Consider the following 25816-nt stretch of genomic DNA (forward strand, 5'->3'; position numbering starts at 1 on the left):
TACTCTTATTGAATTCATTGCAATTTCCCTTCTGACAAGTCTTTGGTGGCCACAGAGGTTCTCTTCTGCTGCGTTGCATAAGCTCTGGTCTTGAATATATCTCTCTTTGGATTAATCTGAGGAGTAGGGCTACAAGCTGGGAGGCATGGCAGCCATCTAATTCTGAAAATTCTAGGTCAGTTTCACTGGCCTCTACTGGGGTTACCTTTTCTATGTGGTTTGGAACTGCAGAACCATTATGTGCATGCGCGCGTGCGTGCGAGTGTGTGTATGTATATATATACATATATATATATGGATATACATATATCCAGCTCCTCTGACATTGGCTCCTAACCATTCTGTGCTCCTCTGCTTTGCCTTGATTGCATGAAAATATGCAGAGAGGCTCATACATATTTCCACTTTAATTGTAATCTGAATTGATAAATGATTTAAGGTCCAGTATCTTAGTGTACTCTCTTAGTAAACAGGCCTAATTCATCTCACAGAAATAAACTTTGCATTGTCATTGCATAGCTACTAGGTAGTTCCAGGCCTGATTTGCATTGAGGGGAACTGAATGATGTAACCTGTGCAGTGCAGCCTGTGAGAGCAATTTGGGTAGTTTTTATGTTATTGGTTTTATGCTCAGGATGAAAGCTCATGGAGAAATATAGAATGCTATTATCATCTTCATGCTGACAGCTCCCTCTGGGCACCTACAAGTTTATTGCTGGTTGGAGGATCAAGTTTAAAGGGAGAGAACTTCGTGGTTGGTAATAACTATGCCTTTTGTGTTTCTTTATTATAGGAACAGGGGAAAATTGGAGTTGTCTTCAATATTGGCACAGTTGACATCTCCATCAAAGAGGAGAGAACCCCTGTAAATGACGGCAAATACCATGTGGTACGCTTCACCAGGAACGGCGGCAACGCCACCCTGCAGGTGGACAACTGGCCAGTGAATGAACATTATCCTACAGGTACATGTTGTTCGCTCAATGGTCCTACTCTTTTTGACTCTCCCATTCTCACTTTTCAGTGGTGATTTTTCTCGTGACTATCACCAAATTCTAAAACACCGAGTGAAGTACACATTCATGATTTTTTTGTATGAGAAGATAAGTTATCTCTTTAGGACTTCATCCAGTATAGGGAGCTTCTGGAGACTTTACCAACTATGCACTGGACACTTTTTGTCAACCTTTGACTGATACAGCCTGACTGGCTCATACCAAAGACAGTTACCGTAGATTTTGCAGGGCCTGTAGACGTGAAGCAGTGAAGGGAAGGATCATCTCTATCATGAGCTAGTGTCGATAATCATAAGATGCTCCATTTGAGACCCAGACTTTGTGGTGCCATTTAGTTGGGTGCAGTTGAAGGTGCAGATGCCAGAGAGAGACTCTAAAAGGACATTTACTGAACTTGAATACACGGATCAAGTCATGGTAACAATGAGAGAAAAACTAAGGTGGAATTTTATTCATTTGGTGGACTTTGCTAGTTTTTATTTTCTCACTTACCCTAAGCCTGCCTGGATATTCAAAGGTTGGTCCTAGTAGTCATTTTAATAGCAAGCATGCTGGTGTGGCAGGAAAAGGGGTTAATCATCTGTTTAAATTTTACAGTCGAGAAACATTCAGCAACAAATTCCCAGAGCCAGATGGCTGAATCAAGGACAACGGGAGAAAAGGTTGCCTTCCTTAAAAGAGATCATTCAAATAATCCCTCAGCTTTCCCTCTTGCCTCTCACTTCTCCCAGAAAAAGTCCTGAGTGCTGATTGTAAAAGTGCCAGGAATGGAAGGGACAACCCTTCAGCAAAGGGCCATTGCTCCACAATTGCACTGTCACCTGATGGATGCAAGAGAATAGTCAGAATATTGCACTTCTCACTAATGTGGGCATGAAGTGATGTGCTACTCTCTATCCTACACACCAAACTCCTCACAATTTTCTCACCACTTTTCTCTAGCTTCCTTTACAGTGAGGCGGGCACAATAACAAAGAAGCTTGAAGCACATTTTCACATGTCTAAGAGCCATTAGCTAATAATGGTTATGCTTGTGAGAAATATACAAAGTGAATTTGCCTATTTGTAGGCCAAGACTTTTGAATGGCTTGAAGGCTGTTATATCTCCACACCTAACTCAGCATTAATTTTCTTTAAAAGCCTATCAATCAGAAGTACCTGCGCTGTTGGGTTGTTCCCTAATAGCTAGAGTCCCGCTATATCTAAAATGTTCAAGACATATGTAAAAATCTATTGAAAATATTATATCACTAAATTAAATTATTAATAATTAAACACAAATGAAAACTAAATAAATTGAAGGAAATACTAAAAAAAAAAAAAAAAAAAAAAAAAGAATTGTAAGAGCATCTGGAAACAGCATGCAAGACCCCCAAGGTATTGAGGCAAAAAGCTCCACCCACTATTGATTTGCCATCTCAGTTTCCATAAAACAGCCAGCTCAGCCATTGCTAGGGGTCTCAGAATTTCTTAGATTAAGGCACAAAAATGCCCTTATGAGGATATCTTTGAGTATCTGAAGAAAGCCAAAGCTATTAACAGCTTCTAGGAATTTTTATCATTCAAATTCACTGCACACTAATAGACTTAATTTTTAAATGCTTCTTGCTTAATCCCTGTTGGATGGGGGAGAGGGTGAAAGGAATAAAAACAGTCCAATATCTTAAAAGCTGTTCATAGGCTCATAGAAAAAATCAATCATCTTTCTCTCCATATGTGTTATCATTGGCCTTGCTAGTACTGCTGAAGGGTTTGTTGTGTTTCTATTAGGAATTTCAAAGATTTCTAAATTGATGTTAACCACTTGCCTTGAGCCAATGTAGAATCTACAAGTTTGCTGCCAGCAATGAGAAGGCTCTTCAATGGTCATTTTAAAGCCACAGCTATGTAACAAAACTGGAGATTCTTGCTGTGCGCCTATCTTTTGGTGTCTTTAGTTCCAAATTATGGGTTGCTTCCTATATGTTTTCAAAACAGAATAAACCTTTCCTTAATAGCGTTGCTTCCTCCTGAAAAGTATTATTATCATTGAAAACTGTTATTTAGTAACAATATGTGTTATTATTACAGGACAGGGTACAGTATAGCATTTATAAGTATGGGCCTTGGAGTCAACTGGCTAGAGTTAGGATCTTGGTTTCATCACCTGTGAGTCTAAGACAGTTGTATTAAGACCTTGAAGTGTCCTAAGCATTGAAATATTTGGTGCCTCTCCCCACAAGTAATTCAAAATACGGTAACACTGAACCATAAAATAAGTGTAAGCATTTCTAAGAGTTTTTATTTTTCTCCTCTGATGATTTCTGTAATGCTTTCAGAATATATTTTAGATTCTTTCTTCCCAAATTCTCATTTTGTACTTTCTCTGTTTTGTTGTTCTTTAAGAAGATGTTCATTCTTCTCCCTGAGCCTGTTTCCTAGTCTGGAAAAACTGGGTAATGATAATACCTGATTAATGTGAAGATTAAGTGAGTTGACCACATGTATAACGCTGGGACAATTAAGTCAATCCTCAATAAATGTTAGCTGTGAGGATTACCAAACATTTGGCTAGCATTTTAAATTAGGACATATTTTTGAATACAGATTTCTTCATTTTGACGATGAAATACCCTATAAATTAGATAAACGATGAAATACCCTACAAATTAGACAAGGTAGATATTTTTTATTCTCCATTTCAAATAAAAACAGAGACCCAAGGAGGTGCTATGCCCTTCCTGAGGTCACATAGCAAGTGAAGGAAGACCTAGGACAAGATTTTTCTGTTTCCAATTGGGCACAATTTTCACTATTGCTCCACCAGAGAATTGGGGGATGTTCTGAAAAATGCATAGCTAGAAATGAGTATTTTTCTTCTTGTGTCATCTTAGATTTCTTTCTTTCTTTAAAGAAGTGTCATATCTCAAAGGTCACTTTCCAATGATCACACAAAAGTGGTTATTGTGAGGTGGGGAGTTCAAAATCCTCATTTAAAAGTTTTATTGGCACCAGTGACCCCAAGCTGTCCTCCTTACAACAATGGCAATGTGCTTCCATGAAGCAGCTGAAAGAATAGTGAGTATTTAAAGGAGCTATCCCCTTACCTTGCTGCCTCGATTAAAAAGTTGTTGTGTGATATACTAGATTGAGTTTTATGTTCCACTCTGCCAAGACTTCCTAGGAGCGGCTCACTTTTTGAGCCTTGGATACCTTATTTTCTCTCCTTTCTGCTTCCCTGTGCTATTAAAAGGATCAGTTTAACTATTAATAATTTAAAGTATCATGAGAAAAATCTGGCAATGTTTATTTTAAATCATAAGACCAAAATGCCCCGTGTCTGGGCCATCAAACAACAAAGCCGTCAACCTGGCGAGGCAGTCTTGACACAGTTTCTACAAAAATGTGTCCTTTTGTTTTCTAAAGTCATTCTATTTTATCGATAACAGTAGGTTTAGAAATCATCAAGGGTTTAGTCTCACTACTCACTTATTACTAACGTGTAAACAGTAAAGACATACAGAGTAGCTCCTATAGAAGATTAACGTAAGTTATCTCACTCGGAGACCATGCTCTCTGGGAATTGTTCCTGCCTACCAGGTCTGAATGAGTCAGCTGTGCACCAGGATGAATGGGTCATCTCCACAATCTTCTCATGGGCATTTATGGGGCTCTACTGAAACATCCCACCGTGAAATATTTAGAACCCAGCTGGGCACAGGGCATGTAGCACTGGCTCTTTGTGAATCAGGGAAGAAACAGAATGAAAATAGTTCTATAGCAATCGGAATCTTATATCACTGAATTCTGGGAGATAGAACTCAAAAGCAACTTCTTTCTTTGAACCTGAAAATAGAAAAGCTAAGAAACAGGAGAGGGAAATAAAAGAAGAATCAGCCCAGAGCTATCATCCAGGCACTGACAAATGTTCCTTATAAAGTCTCTGATTGTTGTCCCTATACAATGCGGTGGTAGGAACAAGGGAGGGGAGGTGAAAGGTGACTTGAGTATGAGGAGTTAATTTTAGCCACAGCTCTAGGCCCCCTGGAAGGCTGAGCTGACTGGGATTGTTCCATATCTTCTTCTCTCTGCTGTGAGTGGGTGGCCGGTGGTACTGTCACTGCTGCAAGATCCCTGAGCATGGTCCAGTAAAGGCTTTTCCGGTCCTATCTAGGCTTCCTGGGACATGCAGACTGATACACAGCTTCAATCTTTGCATGCCAGTGGGTGCTGAGGAGAGCAGGGTCTCAAGTAGCTTTTTTCTTGATATTGCATACCAACTCAGTTGAAGTGCTCTTCACAGAATTCCTCTTCTTCAGTCTTTAAAATGCACGCGGATGACCTACGTTTAAGTCCTATCTGACCACCCAACTTAGAACATGAAAAAAGAGGTAAAAGTAGCTCCCTTTCAAGGATGCTACATTAGAAAACTCTCTCTATATTTGAGTTTGTCAAATTCCACAGAAACTTGTCTTTATAGGGGTTGGAAGAGAAAACATTGCTATAGTACTTATTGATGATCAAAATACCTTCATATACGTTATTACGTTTGAGCCTCACGCCATCCTGTGAAAGACAAGGTTTGGTATTATTACTCCTGCCATACCCATTTTAAGGTTATGTTATCAAGGCTCTGAAAGGCTAAATAACTTTCCCAGTGTCACACAGCTTAAGGAGCAGAACCAACACTTTTCTATCCTGATCCTCAGACTGCACAACCTCAAACTTTCTGCTCACTTTCCTATTTCTCAGAGCCATGATTTTATTAATAATGACAATATTTCTTTTTGTAAAAACATATTCTCAAATGGAAATCTCTGCCTGGAGTAGTCTAGTTAGTAAGGTCTTTCAACCTATTGACATTTGGGGCTGGACACATCTTTGCTGTTGGTGTGTAAGGAAGGGGGCGGGGTACTGTTTTGCACATTGTAGGATGTTTAGCAGCATCCATGACTTTTATCCCCTGGATGCCACTCTCATGTTTCCACAAGTGCCAAATACCCTCTGGTCAGCAAAATCACCCCCATATAAGAGCCGCTGACTTAGAGAAAGTTTCCAAAATACTTTGTTGTAAATGCTCATCATGTTTTTGTAATTTAGACAGTATACCTGGGTATAAGAAAGATTTTTTTTTTTGTCCACATCTCATCCTAAATTATTGAGACTTTAAAGGATTAAAAACAAGTCTGTGTACTTGACATGATGCTGAAATTTCTCAGGCCTTGGGTTTTCATTAATTCCTAGCCAGGAGGTTTACTTTCCTTTTCTTTATGTCTTTGCCTGGGAACACTTGAGGCCTTGCCAGATTTGAAGCATGCATTAAAACAAGCCCCATCTACCTGCTCATTCATCCGTTCAGGACTAGCGTTGCTTTCAGTTCAACAGGGGGAAAAATGGAGAGAGCAGAGTCCTGCAGAGGGAATAAGAAGTATAAATACAATCAAGAAGGAAAGCCATATTTGAACGAGGTTTCAGGACTACAGAGATATAAGGGCAACCAGAGAAAGCCTCACTTAATGAATGTGTTTGAACATTGTGAGGAACATTTTAAAACCATCTTATAAATAAGGTGCTCCAACATTCAGTCACAAAAGGTATCAATTAATCACTCAAACTAGTATATCTTGAATATTCGCACTGCTAAATAGTCATCCATTCCAATTTGTCAGAAATGAATTAGGATTCACATGTTTGTGAGTTTCTATTTCCAAGGGAGTTTCCACATTATGCAGTTTGTCTTCGGTTAACAAAAATGTTTTAAAAGAATGTTTTCCATAGGCACTTATATATACATATTTATGTAAAGCAATGGTCTGCAACCTGGCTGAAATTGAGAATCCCCTGGGAAGTTTAATAAATTGCCAGTGCTCGGGCACTGGTCTCAGGGCATCTCATTTAACTGATCTGGGGTGTGGTCCATGGATCAGCAGCATCAGCTTCCCCTGGGAGCTTGTTAAAAATGCAGACTCTCAGGCGCCACCCCGTACCTGCAAAATCAGATCCCCCAGTGCTATGGGTACATTGTAAATTGAGAAACACTGGCCCAGGCATTTTTTTTGTTTGCTTTTTGTTTTTTTAAAAAAAGCTCCTAAGGTGATTCTCTGTGTAGCTAAGTTTGACGTTCACTGATATGTGGAAGCTAAAAAATGTGTTTTTTTTTTTTCTTCTTTCAGACTGACTACCGGTACTGTTCAATGTGGTAGTCGCTAACCATATGTTGCTATTGAGCAGTGTGGCTGGTATGACGGAGATTCTGAAATTTTTGTTGTATTATGTACTTATGTCCTAGGCACTGAAGGCTTTAAATACATTTCTCATTCAGTCCTCGCTCCAACACTATGAGGCTGTAGGTTAGAGGCTAGTATTAGCCAGTGCAGGACTACAATATGCCATCTTTTATTTCCTTTTATGTGTTTTCTACCATGTAAACGATGGGCATTTACCTTCGTGTACCTTCTGAACTCATCTAATGAGTTTTGATATTATACAATCACAGGGATAATAACTCCACCCTATCCAAGCAGCTGTTGGAGAGGCATTAAAGGGTGATGATTAAGCATAAGGGTTTTGGAGTCAGACTTTCTGGGTGTAACCAAGGGCCCCTGGCCCTATCACTTGCCAGCTTGCCCACGACCTTGAGAAGGTTCCCACTGTCGAGAAGTTTCTCTATGCTTTGATCTCCATGATCATATATATGCATTTTCTCGCATTAAAACCAAGTGAATGCTCAGATTGGCATTACTATAGGACACTTCACAAAAAAAGAAAGTACTGGCTAGAGGTATGTTTCCTAAACACACATGGCAAACTACCCTTTCTTAAGCTATATTTGTATGCTCTGACAGCATGGCTATGGTGCAAATCTATCAACAAACTTGACCCTAAGAAGCCTGTTACATGACCTATAAAATGGGGATTGTGTTCATTGTTCTGTCTTAGAAAGTAGAAAGTTCTTTGAATACCTTAAAGGATGGCATGAATAATAATTGTACCTGCAGGTGTATTGTCTGGATTATCTACCACCTGTATACATTTTAGGACCATTTTTTATCTTGAAAGACTTTCTACAATGAAGTTTACTTATGAAAGGTGAGAATAGGGGACTAAGAGATTTTCCATCTTGCTTTCTCATCCTTCATGGAGAATTCCACAATAGTAGAAACGGTTCCAAAGTGAGGGACATGTGCACTGAATAGACACTTTCTCCCAGAGGTGTAGGAAGTGGCAGATGGTGCCATTCACCGTCTCTCAGCCAAACTCACCCAGGTGGTGATGGCTGCCATTTGCCGAACATTTATGACATACTCCCCACTTCATGGGCAGCATCCTGCTTAGTCTTGAAACCACCCATTAGGACAGTGTTGGTCTTATTCCCATTTTTTAGATTAGGAACAGTCTATGGGAGTGTAGCTTAGTTTGGTAAATGCTGGTATTCCACCCAGAACCATCTGACTTAAGAGTCTTAATGTTTAATCACACTCTGCTCCTTCCTTAGATTCTCGTAAACACCGTAGAACAGTTGCCTATCCTAGAAATTCTGGGTTTAACTCAAATCTTGACAATTTAGAATTTTTCTCTCAAGTTAAATTATAGAACTCCCCCCTCAGGTTAAGTCTCTAATTTCTGCCCAGTCTAGAAGTCAGCATTTCCTTGGGCATCTATACACATTTGGCTTTATCTATATCATCGGTGTGGCCTCTGGAAGCCTTGTCAGCCTCTTTCTTTTTGTGATCTTGTTTTACCTTCTAGTGCCGTATCTATGCAAAAAGAAAGAACTTTTAAATGAAGGTTTGTTTTGCTATTTAATAATCTTGCTTGGGGAGTGAGAGAGTGGCAAGAAGGTGCTTAGTATTTTTTTATTTAATTTTTGTTTTATCAAGGAAACTTCCTTTCTTCTCTGTGAATTCCCAGCCACAAGATAAATAGTCTTGTATCTTGTAAGTTAAATACAATTACTGCTGTCAAACCTAGAGCCTTTTTCTCTCTCCCATACATGTCTCTAAGAAGCGGATAAGCATTTCAAGGCAAAGTGGAGCTTGGACTAATGCTAAAATTAAACATAACCACCCAGAAGACAAAGAGACCAGATAGAAATGTATAAAACATTTGAGGTGGAGGGAACACATGGACACAGGGCACATAGAAACTTGTCCCCAAAGCATTAGGTTAATACATAGCTCAAGGTTATTTATAAAGGAATTAACATACACAAAGGAGCTTTTTATAATTATGAGGTTTTACATCAGATGATAACAATTGTAGTAACCAAAGATATTATTTATCTAGAATTCACTTGTGAACAGGGCAATGCTTTTGGTCTACAGGGCTGTTGAGCAAAAGAATAATTTTGCTGCAACCTTCTGTAGGACTTTATAGGATGCACATTTACATTTTCCCCATTTTTAGTAGACTATCTTGGGATTTAAAGAAGAAGTTGGAATTTTAAAAATTAGAAAGCACATCATATTTATTTAGGCATATGTTAACTATTATAAATATTGTAGTCTAGGGACTCAGTAAAATGAATTATTAAAAATTTGAGGGTCACTTCTAGGTACAATTTAACTAGGGATGTAAGATAAAGAATTTCTTGATTTCCATCCATAATGCATCTATTTTAATTAAATAATATCTTTCAAGATTAGAAATACAGTGTAGTCACACTTTATGGGATTTTTAAAATTATACTTATTTGAAATAGTGTGACATAAATAAAAATATTAATAACATCTCCCTCTCTGTGAGGCATCGGTAATAACATACATTCTTCTGAATTAAAACAATCATCGAATATTGCATAATTTCAAAGCTGGTTAGTGAATTACAAGTTTTGTTTTCCCTATTGTCCAATGGAAGCTCTAGTTTAAGTAGTTAATACAAATTCTGGCCTGCAGAAGTTGCCTTTAACTATGAAAACTTAGAACTATTATCCCAGCCATAAAATACAGTTATCCTGTACTGTTTTTCCTCTGCCCCAGAGCTGGCTGAACACCAAGTGTCCTACCACCCATGCAAAAGCATAGTTTTATTTACAGGAAAAGTTGCCAAGTTCCAGTCTCTTCAATTGAAATTTTGCACAAGGTTGCAGAGTCTCTCTAGTTATTTAAAGTCTAAAAAGAACACTGAGCTTCTTTGGGAAAGGTGGTACATAAATATCCAATAATAATAATATATATTCACATACAGTATGTCATTTATACTTCTATAAAGCAGAGAAGGTAATGAAAGGTGCTCTATACTGTAAATCACTCAATCGATTGTAATCATATTGCAGCTCATCTCAAAGAGAGAAAGACCTTCCACTCATCTAAAATCCCTGTCAATATCCCAGCAGGCTGAAGAGAGGGGAAAGGAGGTCAGAAGAGGAAGGAGGGAATGAGTCAAGGACAAAGAGGCGCTTTGAGTCTTCAGTTCATGGAGTTAACATGAATTTGATTGGATTCCCAGTGATATTTACAGTTTCCTCCATAAGATGCATTTCTTTTCCACGTGGTACTTTTACAGCCTTTCAGTAAGTCCCTGATGCTCTGTGTTGGCCTTGATGGCATAGTTTACTAAGTGCCGATGGTAGATATATAGTACAGCATAAGAAGACTTAGGGACTAAGTTTATAAGTAGCAAATGTCAATTCAACAGAACTTAAATGCGAAGTGTATATCAAACAATAGAAGTCGATTGATCATGGGCTAGCAAAAAATTTTTATTGCGCTTTCAAACAGCATAAACACTGTAAAAACCTTTTTACTAACTGCTGTTGCCTTTAATGTAATCGAAGTATTCCCCTATCCTCATCACCGGGGTAGCTCTGAGTGGAGCCATTTCTTAATGCATTTATTCATTCACCTTAATTCACTATTCAACAAATATTTGTTCAAGGGGTAGATATTACTGTTATCATCATTTCACAAATGAGAATCTGGAGCTTCTCCCAGGGTCAAGCTAGCACATGAATACCTGGAACTGAAGCCTGTATGTCTTAGAAGGCAAACCCAAAACTCCCGTACACTGCACTATCTTGAACCTACAATTCCACAAAGTGAAAGAAGGTGCTACTATTGAGGTGAGATCCAAGTTCAGTAGCGGGTACACATAAATGCTTGATGGAGCCTGAAGACCAGACAGGGGCGAGCATGGAATACAATTTGGGATGTGACCTTGAATTACCTGGAACAATGCCAATAAGCTCTGCTCCCCTACCTAGTGTGAAAGATGACATGACAACTTACACCTTTCACATTGAGGAAATTAATGATCATGGAATTCTTTCTTTCTTTTACTTAAACATTTTTTTACGGTTTTATTGAGGGATGATTGATAGGCAAAAAATCGTGCGCGCATACTTTGATGAGTTTAGACATGTGCGTACACCTGTCATACCTTCAACATGGTCAAAATAAACACATTCGTCATACCTTATTTTACTTAGTATCATCTCCCCAGTGGTTTCAGGGTAGAAGTATTAATCTCCCTCATTTACGGATGAGTAAACCAAGGTTCAGGGAGGTTGAGCACATTTGCTGTGGTCACTGTCCACCAAGGGTCAACTCCGAGATTCCAGACAGATTTGTTTGCCCTCGCAACCTAATCCCCAGGTTACCCACTCCACTTTTTCAATGTCTTCCAAGAGCACTCCAGTTTGCATCATCTACAGAGCTCAAATTCACATGGTTGACAGATATAAATTCACATGCAAATGTACTGTTATTTCCTACATCCCAGTGCACGCAGAACACTCTGTAATCCCATTATTAAACGTTTACTAGAAATGTGCTTCTGCCTGATGCACAATTGCCAGCCTCAATGTTTAATTAAACTAGATTTGTTTTCATTTTAATCACATTAGAGAAATGTGTTTTTCTCAGAGTTCAGTGGTGAAATCTTCATTCCAAATGCCTCCAAGTAACTGAAAACTGTATATCCCAGAGGAAGGGATGAGGGTATTACAACCTATCCTTGCATAAAATATTTTAGGGGAAAAATATTAATTAATAACAGGTAAGACTGGGATACACTATTTGTTTTTGTATCATCATAGCATCCTGGAAAGGGGTTCTATTATTATTATTACCATTTTAGAGATGAGGAAACTAAGTCTGAGTGGTTAAGTAACACACTCCAGTGTTGCACAGCTAGTAGGTGGCAGAACCAACATTTGGATGTAGACAGGGAAACCCTGATACCTTTATTTAGATTAGGGATCACCAAACCTTTTCCCCCAAAGGCCAAATAACAAGTGGCATAGGCTTTAGAAACCTATGTTATAAATATAAATATATTTAGATATTATTAACTTAAATATTTTACAAATATAAATATGATGATTTGCATGATCTTTGTTGCAGTTATTCCAGTCTGCTGTTATAATGCAAAATCTACTATAGACAATACATTAATGAATAGGCACAGCTGTATTCTAATAAAACTTGCTTTACAAAAACAAGCTGTGATGAACCACATTTGCCCATTAGGTTTAGCTGGGGGACCCCTGATTTAAATCACGGGTAGTTGGAAGCCTACAGCTTCAAAAGTATTTGGAAGCCTACAGTTTTTACTAATCCATCAGCTTTATTTTTTGAATTGTCGTATCTGTTTGGAATAAAGAGAGCAAGAGAATCTCTAAGGGGATGGGTTAAATCCCTAGAGAGACAGAGAATAGTACTACCATGTAGGGTGACATAGACCTACTGGTGAGGTTAATTCAGGATAAAGAAATAAAGAGATACAATACGTAAGAAAGACAGGCACTCCATTTGCCTATAGTTAAAAATGACAAACAACAAAACAGCTAAATACTATTTTTCGAATTCAACACCAAAGACACAGATTCCATTCTAGCTTCATTTATATTTTGCCATACCTTGCCCAGAGCAAGATTTGAAGATGACAGACAGAAAGCATTGTTTCTTTACTTCTGTTACTTCTACTTAGTAAGCTGTGGTGATTTAAATACACCGCTCTCTCCTAAAAAAATAGTGCATACTTTTCTTTTAAATTCAAGAATTTTGATTAGCCACCCTAGCCTATTTCTCATAGGCCTTATGCATAAAGGTGCCAGTTGATGCCTCGCATTGATCTTTTCTCTTACCCGCTCCCTGATATGTCTGTCTTCTAAGTCTTAGAAAGCATTCCCTTCATTATCTCAGCATTGGTTGTCCCTATCTTGCTGCTGAGAGCTTCCTGCTTGAGCTTCAGTTCCATTTTCAAGCCATTGATCTGATGTTCTGAGGATGGACTAGCCCACTTTAGAGGTGGCTCAGCCCGCTTCATGCTATTGAGTTTTAGAGATTTTAGAATCAGATCCCCTATTTATTAAAGCAGCAAGACCAGGCTATCAGTTTTTATAGATGTGCACATGCCTAAAACCATGTAGTATTTAAAATAAATTTTGACCTACATCCTCCTATTCCTCACCAACCATTTTACTTTCTCTTTCTATGTATTTCCTTCGCTTTTGTGTTTTGCTTTTTGGATTCCACGTGCAAGTGAGATAGTATAGTATTTTTTTCTGTGCAAAGTTATAAGGGATGAATAAGTCTAGAAATCTAATGTACAACATAAGGACTATATTTAATAATATTGTATTATTATATATTGATAATTTGCCAAGAGAGTAGATTTTAGGTATTCATACCACAAAGAAGAAAGAAGGGAAAGGGAGAGAAACGATCACTATATGAGATGATAGCCATGTTACTTTGCTCGACTACAGTCATTTCACTGTTTATATGTATATCAAGATTACACATATACCTTATATGTATATATATACCTTAAATATATACTTTTTTTTTAAAAGCCAAACTAAAGCGCACTTGGTTTTTATTTACAAAATAGGGACCCCCTTCACAGTTTGCTGACCTCAATTTTGACTCCAATTAAGTTATCAAAGTTCTAACTACCAGAATAGAAAGCACATACTGCCAGATTTGGCCCTATAGTGCAAGAAAAGTGGTCACAGTTTTCTTAATCCCAAGGAAAGAAACATAGTAGGTAATCAGTAAATATTAAACTGTACAGCTGAGGTTTTTGGAGCTTTCTGATTTCAATGACTAGCATATATACAACAAAAATATAAGTTGTTATACAGCATCCTTGACAAGCATTAACTATAAATAATTTACTTTTATAACAAAAGAAAAATATCATTTACTACAAAACTTTTAAACTTTTACTTTAGAAATGTTTCTTTATTGAAACAAATATGATTTTATTGAATTATTTTTTATATTAGTACAATGACTATTCATTGGTCTCAAAGGGTGGATTTCCAAGTATAATTAAACAAAATGATAAATGGGAGGAAGAAGATTTCAGTATCCTTGACAGAAAAATACATATAAATCTAATATAGATATATATGTAAAAAGTAAATCTAAAATCTTGGCCAAGGTTTAGAAATCTTATTACTTCATTTTTATACGTTTATAAAACTGTTGTGAGGTGCTGACTGTTTCAAATAAAATAAAAATTTATGTAAGTAAAATACAAGCTAAAATAGAACTAAAATGTCTTTAGGTTTACAAAATGAATAGCTGGATTATTTTACTGAATTTTTTTTCTGTGGTATGGGTGGCACTGGATCTCTAGAATCGGTAAAAATAAAGGCAATATATTGTTCTCAGGGAGCAATTGAGCTCTCCTAGAGGAGGCAAACCAAGTGAAATCTAATAGTTTTGCTTCATTTTGTGACTTTCCCCCACTATGACCTCAGAATTTTGAGCTACAAGTAGGTCTATAAAGGGAATTTTGGAATACTCTTAATAGATCTGGTCTTGAAATAAGTCAGCTAAACTGAGTGAGGTGCTTTGCCAACACATTAACTGAGAGTCCTGACCAACACTGATCCCAGACCTTCACGGACAATTCTCTTGTTTTATTTCGATTTCCAGTAGTTGTATGTAATTCTTCTAAGAGACTTGTTCCAAGCCAACCTTCCTAGTGGTCTTGTTGAAATGAGATACTGGTTGTAGGTATCGTTGATGAACACATAGGCCAAAACATTATTGAACGATTCAGAAAGTAAATCTAGCTTATTCTGTGGCTGCATAATTATATAACTGTAGCTTTCTGTCAGGTTACAGTGGCTTTAATTTTCTGATCAAATAAAACAATCAATATAATTGTACTTTGTTCTTCCCTCTTCTGGCTTCGATTCTTTGATTTGTGCCACTCACCACTCTCATTCTTCCAACCTCCCCTACTCCATTGGCCCCTGCAGCTACTTAGAATAAGCAAGCTGTTGATTAAAGGGACCAAGAGTTTGAGCAATTACTGTGTATACTTTCAAACCTCACTGCCATTTGAAAGTGAAGTCCCAATTGACATAGCCAAACTGTAAGGACAAAAGCAACTCTAATACCTGCTTTCCTTTGTTTATAGCAACTGCTCAAATTCTCCTCTAGAAGTATTCATTAAGCATCCTTCTCTATAAATCTCTGTGGTAGAAACTGAATAATAGGACCTGAACCATTATTCAATCAGAACAAGTTTAAACCCAGGTTAAGGAAAGAGGAAATCTACATATGTCTTTGCTGCTCACTGTGTTTAGTATATATCCTCTATAATTCACAATCAAAAGTAAATCTTTGGACAGCATTCTTGTTTGGGTTAGATGAAAAATTTCAATCCCTGTTCAGAAGTCTAAGCGCTTGTGAGGATTCCAGTGTGATTTTTAAAGGCCACCATCCCTGATAGTCAGAAATAAAAACATTAAACCAAGAAGACTGCAGGCTTTCTTCTCACCTGTCCATCTCTTGTCCTAATTACACCTTATACTTAGTAATGTTGTAAGTGCTTTTTGACAAGACAACAATGGTACATCAATAGATACTGCATGAACTGGAGTAGGCAAATCAAGTCACTCAGAGGCCTTCTTTTAATCTCTTGGATCATTATTGCAAAGATAAAAGCAGGTTTCTGAAGGAGTGAAATTCAAAGGAACCTAGTAATTAGAACGGTGAAAATACTAGGTCACCTGGTCCATTTCCCTGCTTGGTTCAGACATTTCTAACAATATGTACTAGTTTAATTTTATTCGTCTAATTTAAAAGGAGAGACTTTATCTTTCTTCCACCAAGATAATAGATCTGATTTCTCCTCTTTGGCTTAAAAAATTTTTTTTTCATTCACATCTTTTATTATTAGGGTTGTCAGTTGAAATTATTTTGAATAATTTCTTTAAATCATGGATTTTTTTCTTACATCTTATATCTAGGAGCTATTTCTTGTTGCAAGGTTCAAGGTTCTATGGCACATACAAAAGCATGCTTTCATTTGAGATATTTATAAAATCTCTCTATACACACACACCTATCAGTGGGCGAATATAAAAAGTATTGCCTTTGCCCTAGCATGTAGTTAATATTCAATGAATATCTTTAAATGTAAAATCACCTATAATCTTTAGACATATTCCTCAGATAGCCAAGATTTAATATTATATATAAAGTCATATGAAATAGCTAAAAGAAGGAAGAGGCATTGCTATTTTATGTATATGTCTCAAATGTTATAAATGTTATAAGAACCTTTCTGAACATCAAAACCTTCAAAGCTAATAGTTTAATAGTTTGTTGGATACCTGCCATCTTTTGAGGTGGCCAATAGTTGTCAACTTTTTGAGTATTCTTGAGCACTTAAGATATGTCAATGTTTGGTTTCATTGTGTGTTAAGGAGGGAATTATGGAAGTAGAATGGAGTAAAAAGCTTAAAAAAGAAAAAGCACTGCTTCTAAGGTGATTTTAATTTCATAGGAAAAAAATAATTTAAGGACTAATATTCAATACAGAGTAGCAGAATCTGGGTGCCAGATAAATATTTAACATTTGTGGATAATGTTACGTAATCATTGGCCACTTTCTTAAAAGTGTTTTTTTAAAGCCCTAATTTTAAAAAATGCTATTCTGGCCATCACATTTATAATGTGAATAATATTTGAGTCATGATGTAACTATAAGTTACTTCTGATGATTGATTGTCACTTGAGTTGTAAATCACAGCATTTAGCAATGCTAGTTGTCCTTACTTTTGTTAACCCCTTAGTCCCTGGATCTTGATCATTTTGGGGTCTTTGCTCTAGAGTCTAGCTGCCATTCACATGCTAAAGAAATGCCCCTTAAATATCGGCTATAACATCCTAGGGAAATGATTTCTAAACTCTTCTCAATGAGTTTAAAAAGGCTGCTTTTTGCTAATCCATAAACTTTAAAAGGGGCTGAAGAGGCAGTGCCTGCTTTTTAAAAGCCAGCTTGCAGGCTGGGCGCAGTGGCTCACACCTACAGATGCATGCCTATAGTCGCAGCTATCTGGGCGGCTGAAGCAGGAGAAGGCGGGAAAATTGCTTGAGCCGAGGAGGTGAAGGTTGCAGGGAGCTAAGATCCTGCCATTGTACTCCAGCCTGGGCAATGAGAGTGAAACCCTGTCTCAAAACAAAACAGAACAACAGAAAAAAAGGTAAAACCAAGGTTGCAAGGTAGGACTGTTTGTGTGTGTGTGTGTGTGTGTGTGTGTGTGTGTGTCTAGTTTTGATCTTTAATGAGAGTTTTGGTTTGTTTTTATTGTTGTGTGTTAGTAGGGAATGTGGTGGAGAAATGCCTTTCTAGTTTAAGTATAGGTAAGGGTATTCATGACCAGTATTCAAAGGGTATTCATACCCTGCAGGGACGTAAATGGTTTTGTTTTGGAATGTTAGGGTTAAGGATGGAAGTGAAGGCCCTGTTTGCTCAGAAAAAAACAGAAGGTAATCCTTCAATGCTCTCTGTGAAATCATGTATGGAATGAAAAATTCATTGATGGGGTGAGAGGTCTCAGTGCCAGCAAGTCTTACTAGTAAATTCAGAATTCAGCCTGCTGTTCCTAGAGATCTTCTCTCCACTCCTCATCCAAAGAGTGATAGAAGGAGGTCAGATAAGTAGCTCCTTGTCCCTTTAGGGAGCTACTTAACTCTACTCATTATCGTCTTGGAGTCAATCCCCACCTCATTCCCTGCGCTTCCCCTAGTCTGTGTCTAGAATCAAGGATCAGAGAAGCATCAACACATGCATCAACCTTTCTCCAATTTTCCTTCCCTTTCCCAACTCCCTCAGCCTTACCCTCTCCTCTCAGGAACTGCACTATTGCATCTCTTCTTTTGCATTTGGTAATTCTTTCCTTAGAAAGAGGAACAGGGCTAAGGATAGGCAACAGGGGCCCAGCGGTCCATGTCTCCATCCATGGACCCCTAAGGCTTTTGCCACACAAACTCCTTTGACTCTGGAGACTGCAACAGAGCTGTTTCCCTCCTCCTGCTGAGCCTTGATGGGAACCCTCATAGAAGATGGTGTTTCCTTTACCCACTCTCAGACCCCTGTTCTTCCTGGATCTCCTGAATTCCTGGCTATACCATTTAGGTTCGCTGCATTGCAAACCACTCCAAAATTTCCATGGCTCATGTGGGTGTTTTTTTCTCTTCTGGGTTGGCTTGGATGGAGCTAGATGATCTTGATGGCCTCTTTTACCCCTCTGGGGTCTCAGTTCAGATAGCTGAGTAGGTTCACATGGCTGGGTTTCTTTTCTCATAGAAGTTCACATGGCAATCTCAGGTGTAGGTAGCAGGCAAGGGCAAGCATTCATACACAGATGGCTCTTCAAGCCTCTGCTTATATCACATTTGCTAGTGCCCATATGCCCAAGCAAGTCCCACAGCCCACCCAGAACCCCAAGGGTGAAAAGATAGATTCAAACTGTCATGAGAGGAGTAACAGTCTCACTGCCAAGAGACAGATTTTGAAATGGGATTGTAGCTATTATTTTTTTCAATTTAACACACTGGAAAAGAAGAAAGGCTGTGGTTCTAATAATCATATTTCCCTCGTAAATTTTCTCCTTCCAACCCTGATTCAGGTCTCTAGCTGAGGTTGGAAATCAGTAACTTTCACTAAGGGATTGTCCTTTCTTTTCTTTAGGACATGACTTTTTGAAATTAATCTTGATTCTTTCTGCCATATCCCAAGCCTTACTTTTTTTTTTCCTTTTTTCTCTATGTCTGATAATTTTGCTTTAAGTCAAATTGATTTTTTTAAAATTAAATGCCCATTTAAAAAATTATCCACATTCATGTTCCCTTGGATGCTTTCAAATATTTTATTTTCCTTTGTTTTTGGCATTTACGATCTATCAGTGTTATTTATACAATGTCTTATATTTGTATAGGGTTTGTATGTATAGGAAAGGGAGAACTCCCTTTCCTCTTTTCTTCTTTTCTTTTTAAACTAAGATAGTTATGTTATAAAACAGCCCCCATGCTGATCCATACTTTTCTCTAGACATTTCTCTGAGCTCAGTACTTTGTTGTTTATCATTATCCTTTGTTTGTAGCCAGATTTGAGGCCATGTTGCAGTTCTCACAAACAAATCAATTTGAATTAATTTGCCAAGTAGAATTAACGAGGCATTGTATGAATTCAAGACATACTACAACTACTGCAGCCCCTGAGGTTATTTCTTCTCTGGGAAAATTTTGACTCTTGTACCACATTTTAATAGTGTATATCTGACCTTTGAATCTTGCACGAAATGATACATGGCTGCCAGCCGGTTTAATTTTTGAGAAGCCTTAAAAATTCTATGCAGCCAAACAAATAGGAGTGTAGACAATTCTTTAATTATTAACTTTATGGGGAGAAAGTTGTCTTCAAGATCGATACTCTCTGATGCTTGCTTGTTGCTAGGAGTTCTTTTTCTGATGATGTTCTAAGAAGAAGTTTGAGAAACATCAAAATAGAGAAAATATATTTCTTAGATGGTCTTTGAGGTCTCCACAACCTAAAAATTATGGGCTCCTTCTCTCAAATTATAAGCTATAAATCCCAGCAAACTCTACTCCCAGAAATTATAAAATGGGAAAGCATTTACTCTAAAGAGGGACCATGGTGATTACCTGAAATTCCTTCACTCCCTAAATGGACATCTACATCTGTCACTAATATATTATTTAGCAAAAAGAATTTCCTTCAGACTATAATGACCAATACAAACAAAATAAATAAGAAAATCCAGTCCCCTCCCACGGTGAGGAAATGGTAATAGAGTTCTTCAAAGAAACTCTAATTTCTGGGTCTTAGATGAATAACATTAGAAGTGCTTAAGGAACTTGAATTCTAAGCCCCTTTAATGTTCGCTCGGAAATAATTCACAGCAGCCAGTCAGAATAGAAAACTAGTCTGGGAAAAGTGTCCTAAATTTTACATTGTATAATAGGATGGATCTCTTAAACTCGGGACTGATATATAAAACTTCTCCAGTGTTTCATTTGACCAAAAATTGGTACCCATTTAGCTAGATTTAAAAAAGAATATGGTTATGGCTGAGAACAAAACTGGGCTCATTAAAAAACAAACAAACAAACAAAAACGCACGCATGCTAGTGTAACTTTCTCTTGGATAGCAATAGCAAATTGGCAGGTGAGGAGGATATTATAAATACCATGCACAGTGTATCTTCATTTCCCTAAAGAAGTTATACTGTAATGTACAGAGAACTATGAAGGGATCTTAAAGAGACCTGCCTGTGTTCCATCATTTGAAGCTTTCTGGTTACACTGTAAAGTTCGAGGTAAACTAAAATAATAAAAGTAAAATTTATTATCTCACAGTTTCTATAGGTCAGAATTTGATAGCAGCTTAGTTGAGTGATTCTGGCTTAAGGTGTCTGATGAGTTGCAGTTGGTATGAACTACGGCTGCAGTCATCTCAGTGTTATCTAGACCTGGGAGATCTGATTACCTGTAAATCTTTCACTCACATGGGTGTTGACTGGAAGCATCAGTTACTCTCTGGCTCAGTTCCTTGCCTTATGTATGTTTCCATAGAACTTCTTAAGTGTCTTCATGACATGACTCTAGCTTGCTCGAAATGAGTGGTCCGAGAGAGAGCACCTTTTATGACTTAGTCTCTAAGTCCACACACTGTTCCTTCTACTGTATTTTACTCTGTAGAATCAAGTCACTAAGTCCAGCCCACAATCAAGGTTGAAGAATCAAACCTCACCTCTTACACAGAGGAGTTTCAAAGTATTTTTAGATATTTTATAGCTCCATCATAATCTTCCTATTCAGGGACTAGAATGAATGCACAAAAAAATATGCTTATTAAATTTGTGGATAACACAAAGCTAAAAGAGGTATCTCCTCTCCTACCAGAAACAAAAAATCCTAGAGATAAACATTTTCTTACCATGTTTGGATGCTGTTATGAAACAAAAAGAATACATTTAATGAGATATAAATACCTGTTTGAAGTTCATAAAGTATGTTGTATGAATGCAACATGGAACAATTTCTTTGGGAAGCCATTCAACTAGAAACTGGCTTGAGTTTTAGTTGGAAACAAGCCTAATATGCGGTCCTGTTATGATGTGGTTGTTTAAGCAAATCAGTATACTAGTCAGGCCTCCTGTGAGTGGTGACTAGAACAGTGATTGTTACTTTTAGATCTTTTGGGAATAACAAATTCATTCTTAGGCATGGGGGTTCAAGGATGGTCTAAAATGTCTACAATTTTATAAACACTGGCAATTCTATAGGATGTATACAGAAGGATTACTATGTCATAAGTTTCTTGAGCATCAGAGATATTAATAATAGCATGACTTTCCTGTTCACGGGATGACAATGTTCCTGTGTTGTGCAGTGAAATTGTCCTCCCAAACCTCCTCCCTGTCCTCTGAGCTGTGTGGGGACACCACATATGTATGTTTAAATGAACAGAATTTTAAAAAATCAAATATTCTGGCATTCTGGCTTCAAAAACCTTGAGTTTGATGTTCTCTACTTAGAAATAAATAACCAAACATGAGAGGAATGAGAGGAGATGGGGATGGGGAGTGGGAGGAAGAGGGTAGATAGAAATAAAAGGAAGAACAACATTACAGAGAAGCGGAGATCACACAGAGGGTGGACACGCAGGAAGGCCTGGATCACAGAGGGAAGAGTGAGCCCCAAAATAACACCGTGGCTTTTGCAGCAAGGAGGAAATAAGTGATAAGAGGAAAGGCACCTGGGGAAATCTTGAAGGGATCATATGTCAAACGGCTGAAGAGCAAACATTAAAGCTTTATTTTGAAAAGGATATTTGAAAATATTTGACACCAAAAATTCTGTAGGGAAGTAATTCTTGTGGAGTTTGCCTTCTTTTTAGTTTAACTCTTCTGAATCAGGTACTTGTTGTAACAAATCATATATTGAGGGATTATTTTGTGCCACAGATTTGCAACATGCTTCACATACATTTCCTTTTAATTCTCACAGCAATCCCATGTTGCAATTATTATTATGATCCCCTTTTAAATATGAAGAGACTAAAATTTAAAATGCACTAAGACATGGCTAAAACTAAGCATGGTTACCAGAAAGGAACAAGACAAAATTCAGACATTGAAATCAACTACTGTAGCTTCAGTGCATATTTCAGAATAATTGTGGAAGGAAAAAAAAGGTGACATTTGAGGAAAGAAAGCAAATTTTACAGCCAGTTTATGTTTTGTTAATTTATAACATGGCATTTTTGAGAGGGGCTCTTAAATAAAGAATTGGTGCCAGGTTGACCTGGCATACTGAAGAAAGTTTCATTTGAAGTAGCTTGAAAATATTCTCTTAAATTATAGGAATGAATAAAGAGGTTGCAATCACCTGGGCCTAGTTTTATTAACCTAACTGGGATTGAAAGTATCCTTGATAGATGAGGAGAAATGAGCTTCAGGAAGTGAGTTACAAATGGCCTCAAAGTACAGAGAAAGGATAATGATTGGTGAAATATGTTGTAATTATTGCATCAAAGTAAATCATTTCAGTATCATAATACCTCAGCAGAAATGGATTTTTGATTTGTTTAGGGTATGAAAGAGAAGTCTAATATTAACATGTATGCACAAAACATGTATATTCAACCAGCAACAGAGGTCAAGGAATAGGGGCATGAACATTCGGATAGCTGGACATAATACACCAGGGTTACATCTCCAGCATGGTTCCATTCCCATTCCATAGCCTATAAGATATTTGGACATGATAGGCCAGGCGTGGTGACTCATGCCTGTAATCCCAGCACTTTGGGAGGTCGAGGCGGGTGGATCACGAGGTCAGGAGCTGGAGACCAGCCTGGCCAACACAGTGAAACCCCATCTCTCCTAAAAATTAGCTGGGCATGATGGTGCATGCCTATAGTCCCAGCTACTCGGGAGGCTGAGGCTGCAGTGAGCCGAGATCACACCACTGCACTCCAGCCTGCCTGTCTCAGAGAAGAAAAAAAAAAAAGATATTTGGACATGATAACTAAATGTCTACAGGCTCATCAGTGAGAGAACACAGGCAGAGGCTAGAGCCCAATGAAAATATCGAGACTGAAAAAGGTTTTGGAAGGCTCTCAAGGCAAGGATTTACCCTGACTCCCATCCCCATGCTGTTTAAGGCTCCTTACTGGGAGAAAGAACTTTCTTTTCCAAGCCTTAGGTAAGTGTTAGGGAAGGATCCTAAGAATTAAAACAAATCACAGGCTCTCTCAACTCCCAACCTCTTTTGACTCCCCACAAGCTAAGCCCTTGCCTGAGTTATTGCATTTAATTTAGATAAAACCATGCAATATAGATATTTTTTTAAACAAACAAAACACAGATGAAGACACCAAGACTCATCTAGATTAAATAAATTGCCCAAGTTCACAAAACTGATAAATGTCTGGACTTGATTCAAAGTTTGTCTGACTCCATATCCAATGTTCTTTTCTCTCATGTTTGGGCCATCTTTGCTTAAACAGATCAACTAGCACAGCCTAGAGTTGGTAAACCCATACTACAACTTTAATTTAGGAAGGAAATGATACTGTCTGCTCGTATATATTTGCCATTATCAGAACATATCCAGAAGACGTGTAGAGGTGAGCTTTATCAGCCAACTTGGTGTATGCCAGGGTGATTTGCACTTCTTTCCAGGGTCTCCCTGGCTCAAGGAGCCACTTAAAAAGCTCCCTTACTTAATAATGCCCTTGGGCTCCGGGTCTATTAATTTACTTCCCCCAAGCCGATCAATTTTCTGTTCTAAGATATCATTAATTTCTTTACTTTGGCACGTTAAAGGATCAAGGCTCGCAACATATAAATAGTTCTTTTTCCTTCTGCCCCAAAGGTGTGTAGTGAGGATTAATGAGATGATGCTTATAATTGCATTTTGAGCTCCTTGGTCGAAAGGCACTTTATAAATACAAGATATTAGGTTTTTGCTGAGATCCATCTATCACTTACAAGTGGCCAAACATTCTAGATGGCCTTTGGGTGTGCAACACCTCCCTCTCTGACTCTGAGTTGGTCTGGGACAATGCCAGAAATGTGGCTCAAGCCGAGCTCAGAGTTTCTGGAGTCTCTTCCTTTAGTGTCATATACTTTCTCTGAAACTTAGAAAGTGTTCTTTGGTGGAAGAGACATGGCAATTACCTCTAAACTGCCCTAGTACTTGAGGGCAGCAGTACCACTACATTGATTTTCTTTTGCCTCTGGCTTTAATACATAGCATTTATTCTTTGACTGTTCATTAGACCCACAGTCTGATTTTTTAGTGTCAACAAAGCAATAAAGAAAATTTGTTCCTCCTTTATTTCAGGGCTCAAGACAAAATTCAAAAATACCTTTGGCATTCATTTTGCACAGACGAATGTTGTTAGGATATTCCTATCAGCATGTCCACGTGCTTGACAACATTTCAGGTGGTATTAATAGTCTACCTGCAAGAAAGTGCTTTCTGCCAGCCTGGTGCAAATTGGCAGAACCTTTAAGCCACTCTTTCTCAGCTTAGCAGCAGTATATCATCATTACCTGTGGCTGGACCAAGAAATCACATTTGTCAATGCCTGAATTGCTCTTTTACTTTCAGTGGTTTTAGAAATCCACTTTGTTTTGGAAATGGGCTTAGCTGAGTAGGTTTTAGAAGATACAGAAACATATAAAGTGATAGATAAGAGATTTAAGGGAATATTAAGGATGTTACATTTTCTATGGTCAGTTGGTCTGTGGAAGATGACTTTTGTGGGACCAAAGAGAATATGGTCATCTTTTGAATGAAGGACTGATAAGGTAGTGAGACACGGGAAGCACACCATGGAACTAATGAGCTTCCTTCTGATCATTAGAAAAGAGTTGAGTCGTATTAATAATGATAGTTTAAATATGCTGTACTCCCTATTATTCTATACTAAGTCCTATGATAAATTGAGAAATGGGGAAACTGAGGCCAAGTGACTTGCCCAAGGTCACACGGCTAATAAGTGATAAAGTTAGAACTCAAAACCAGATTTGTCTCCAGAGCCCATGGTCTTAACTCCTATGCTGTATTGTTTATGGCTTTAAGAGTATTAGTATGCCTTCTAATTAAATAGGACTCATGTTTGGACCAATAAAGTGTAAGCGCAGTGTTGTAAAAGTTATTTTCCATACTATACAAGAGTTCTAGTTTTCAGTTTTTTCACTTGAAATAATTGTATTCCTTGGAGACTGTTAATAAATTTCAAGTCGAGTCTCACCTTAAAGAGGAATTGATGTATATTGAGGCCTACTCAAGGGTCAGTTTGCTTTCCGTGTCTTTCCCTTTTCCTTTTATCCGAAGTGGATTCACCCAAAGTGGGTAATGTGAGGTTGGAGTGTAAAGGTTGGAACTATGAACCAGTTGGGCTTCAATACTTTCACCTCAAAGTATTCTGTTCTTCACAATATTATAATTCCACAGTGCATGTGCTTGTTGCACACGTCTCCAGGAATTGAAATACTTGATATTAGAGCCAGTGGTCCAAATGAAAATGA

At 37.8% G+C, this 25816-nt stretch overlaps 1 protein-coding gene across 21 annotated transcripts in view; it reads left to right on the plus strand.

Annotated features, from left to right (window-relative positions):
* The window catches only part of NRXN3 (neurexin 3), a 1699552-nt gene that overhangs the window by 1502091 nt on the left and 171645 nt on the right, over window positions 1-25816 (plus strand). For all 21 annotated transcript variants that reach the window (XR_008493626.2, XR_008493627.2, XR_008493628.2 and 18 more), the window contains one exon: window positions 794-965. Coding sequence is in view for 18 of the 21 variants with exons in the window: in XM_054448164.2 (XP_054304139.2) it covers window positions 794-965 (172 nt within the window). In the remaining 3 variants the exon portion in view is untranslated. The remainder of the gene's footprint in view (window positions 1-793; window positions 966-25816) is intronic.

Source organism: Pongo pygmaeus, chromosome 15 (genome assembly GCF_028885625.2).
Source record: "Pongo pygmaeus isolate AG05252 chromosome 15, NHGRI_mPonPyg2-v2.0_pri, whole genome shotgun sequence".
In the NCBI taxonomy this organism is placed as follows: Eukaryota; Metazoa; Chordata; class Mammalia; order Primates; family Hominidae; genus Pongo; species Pongo pygmaeus.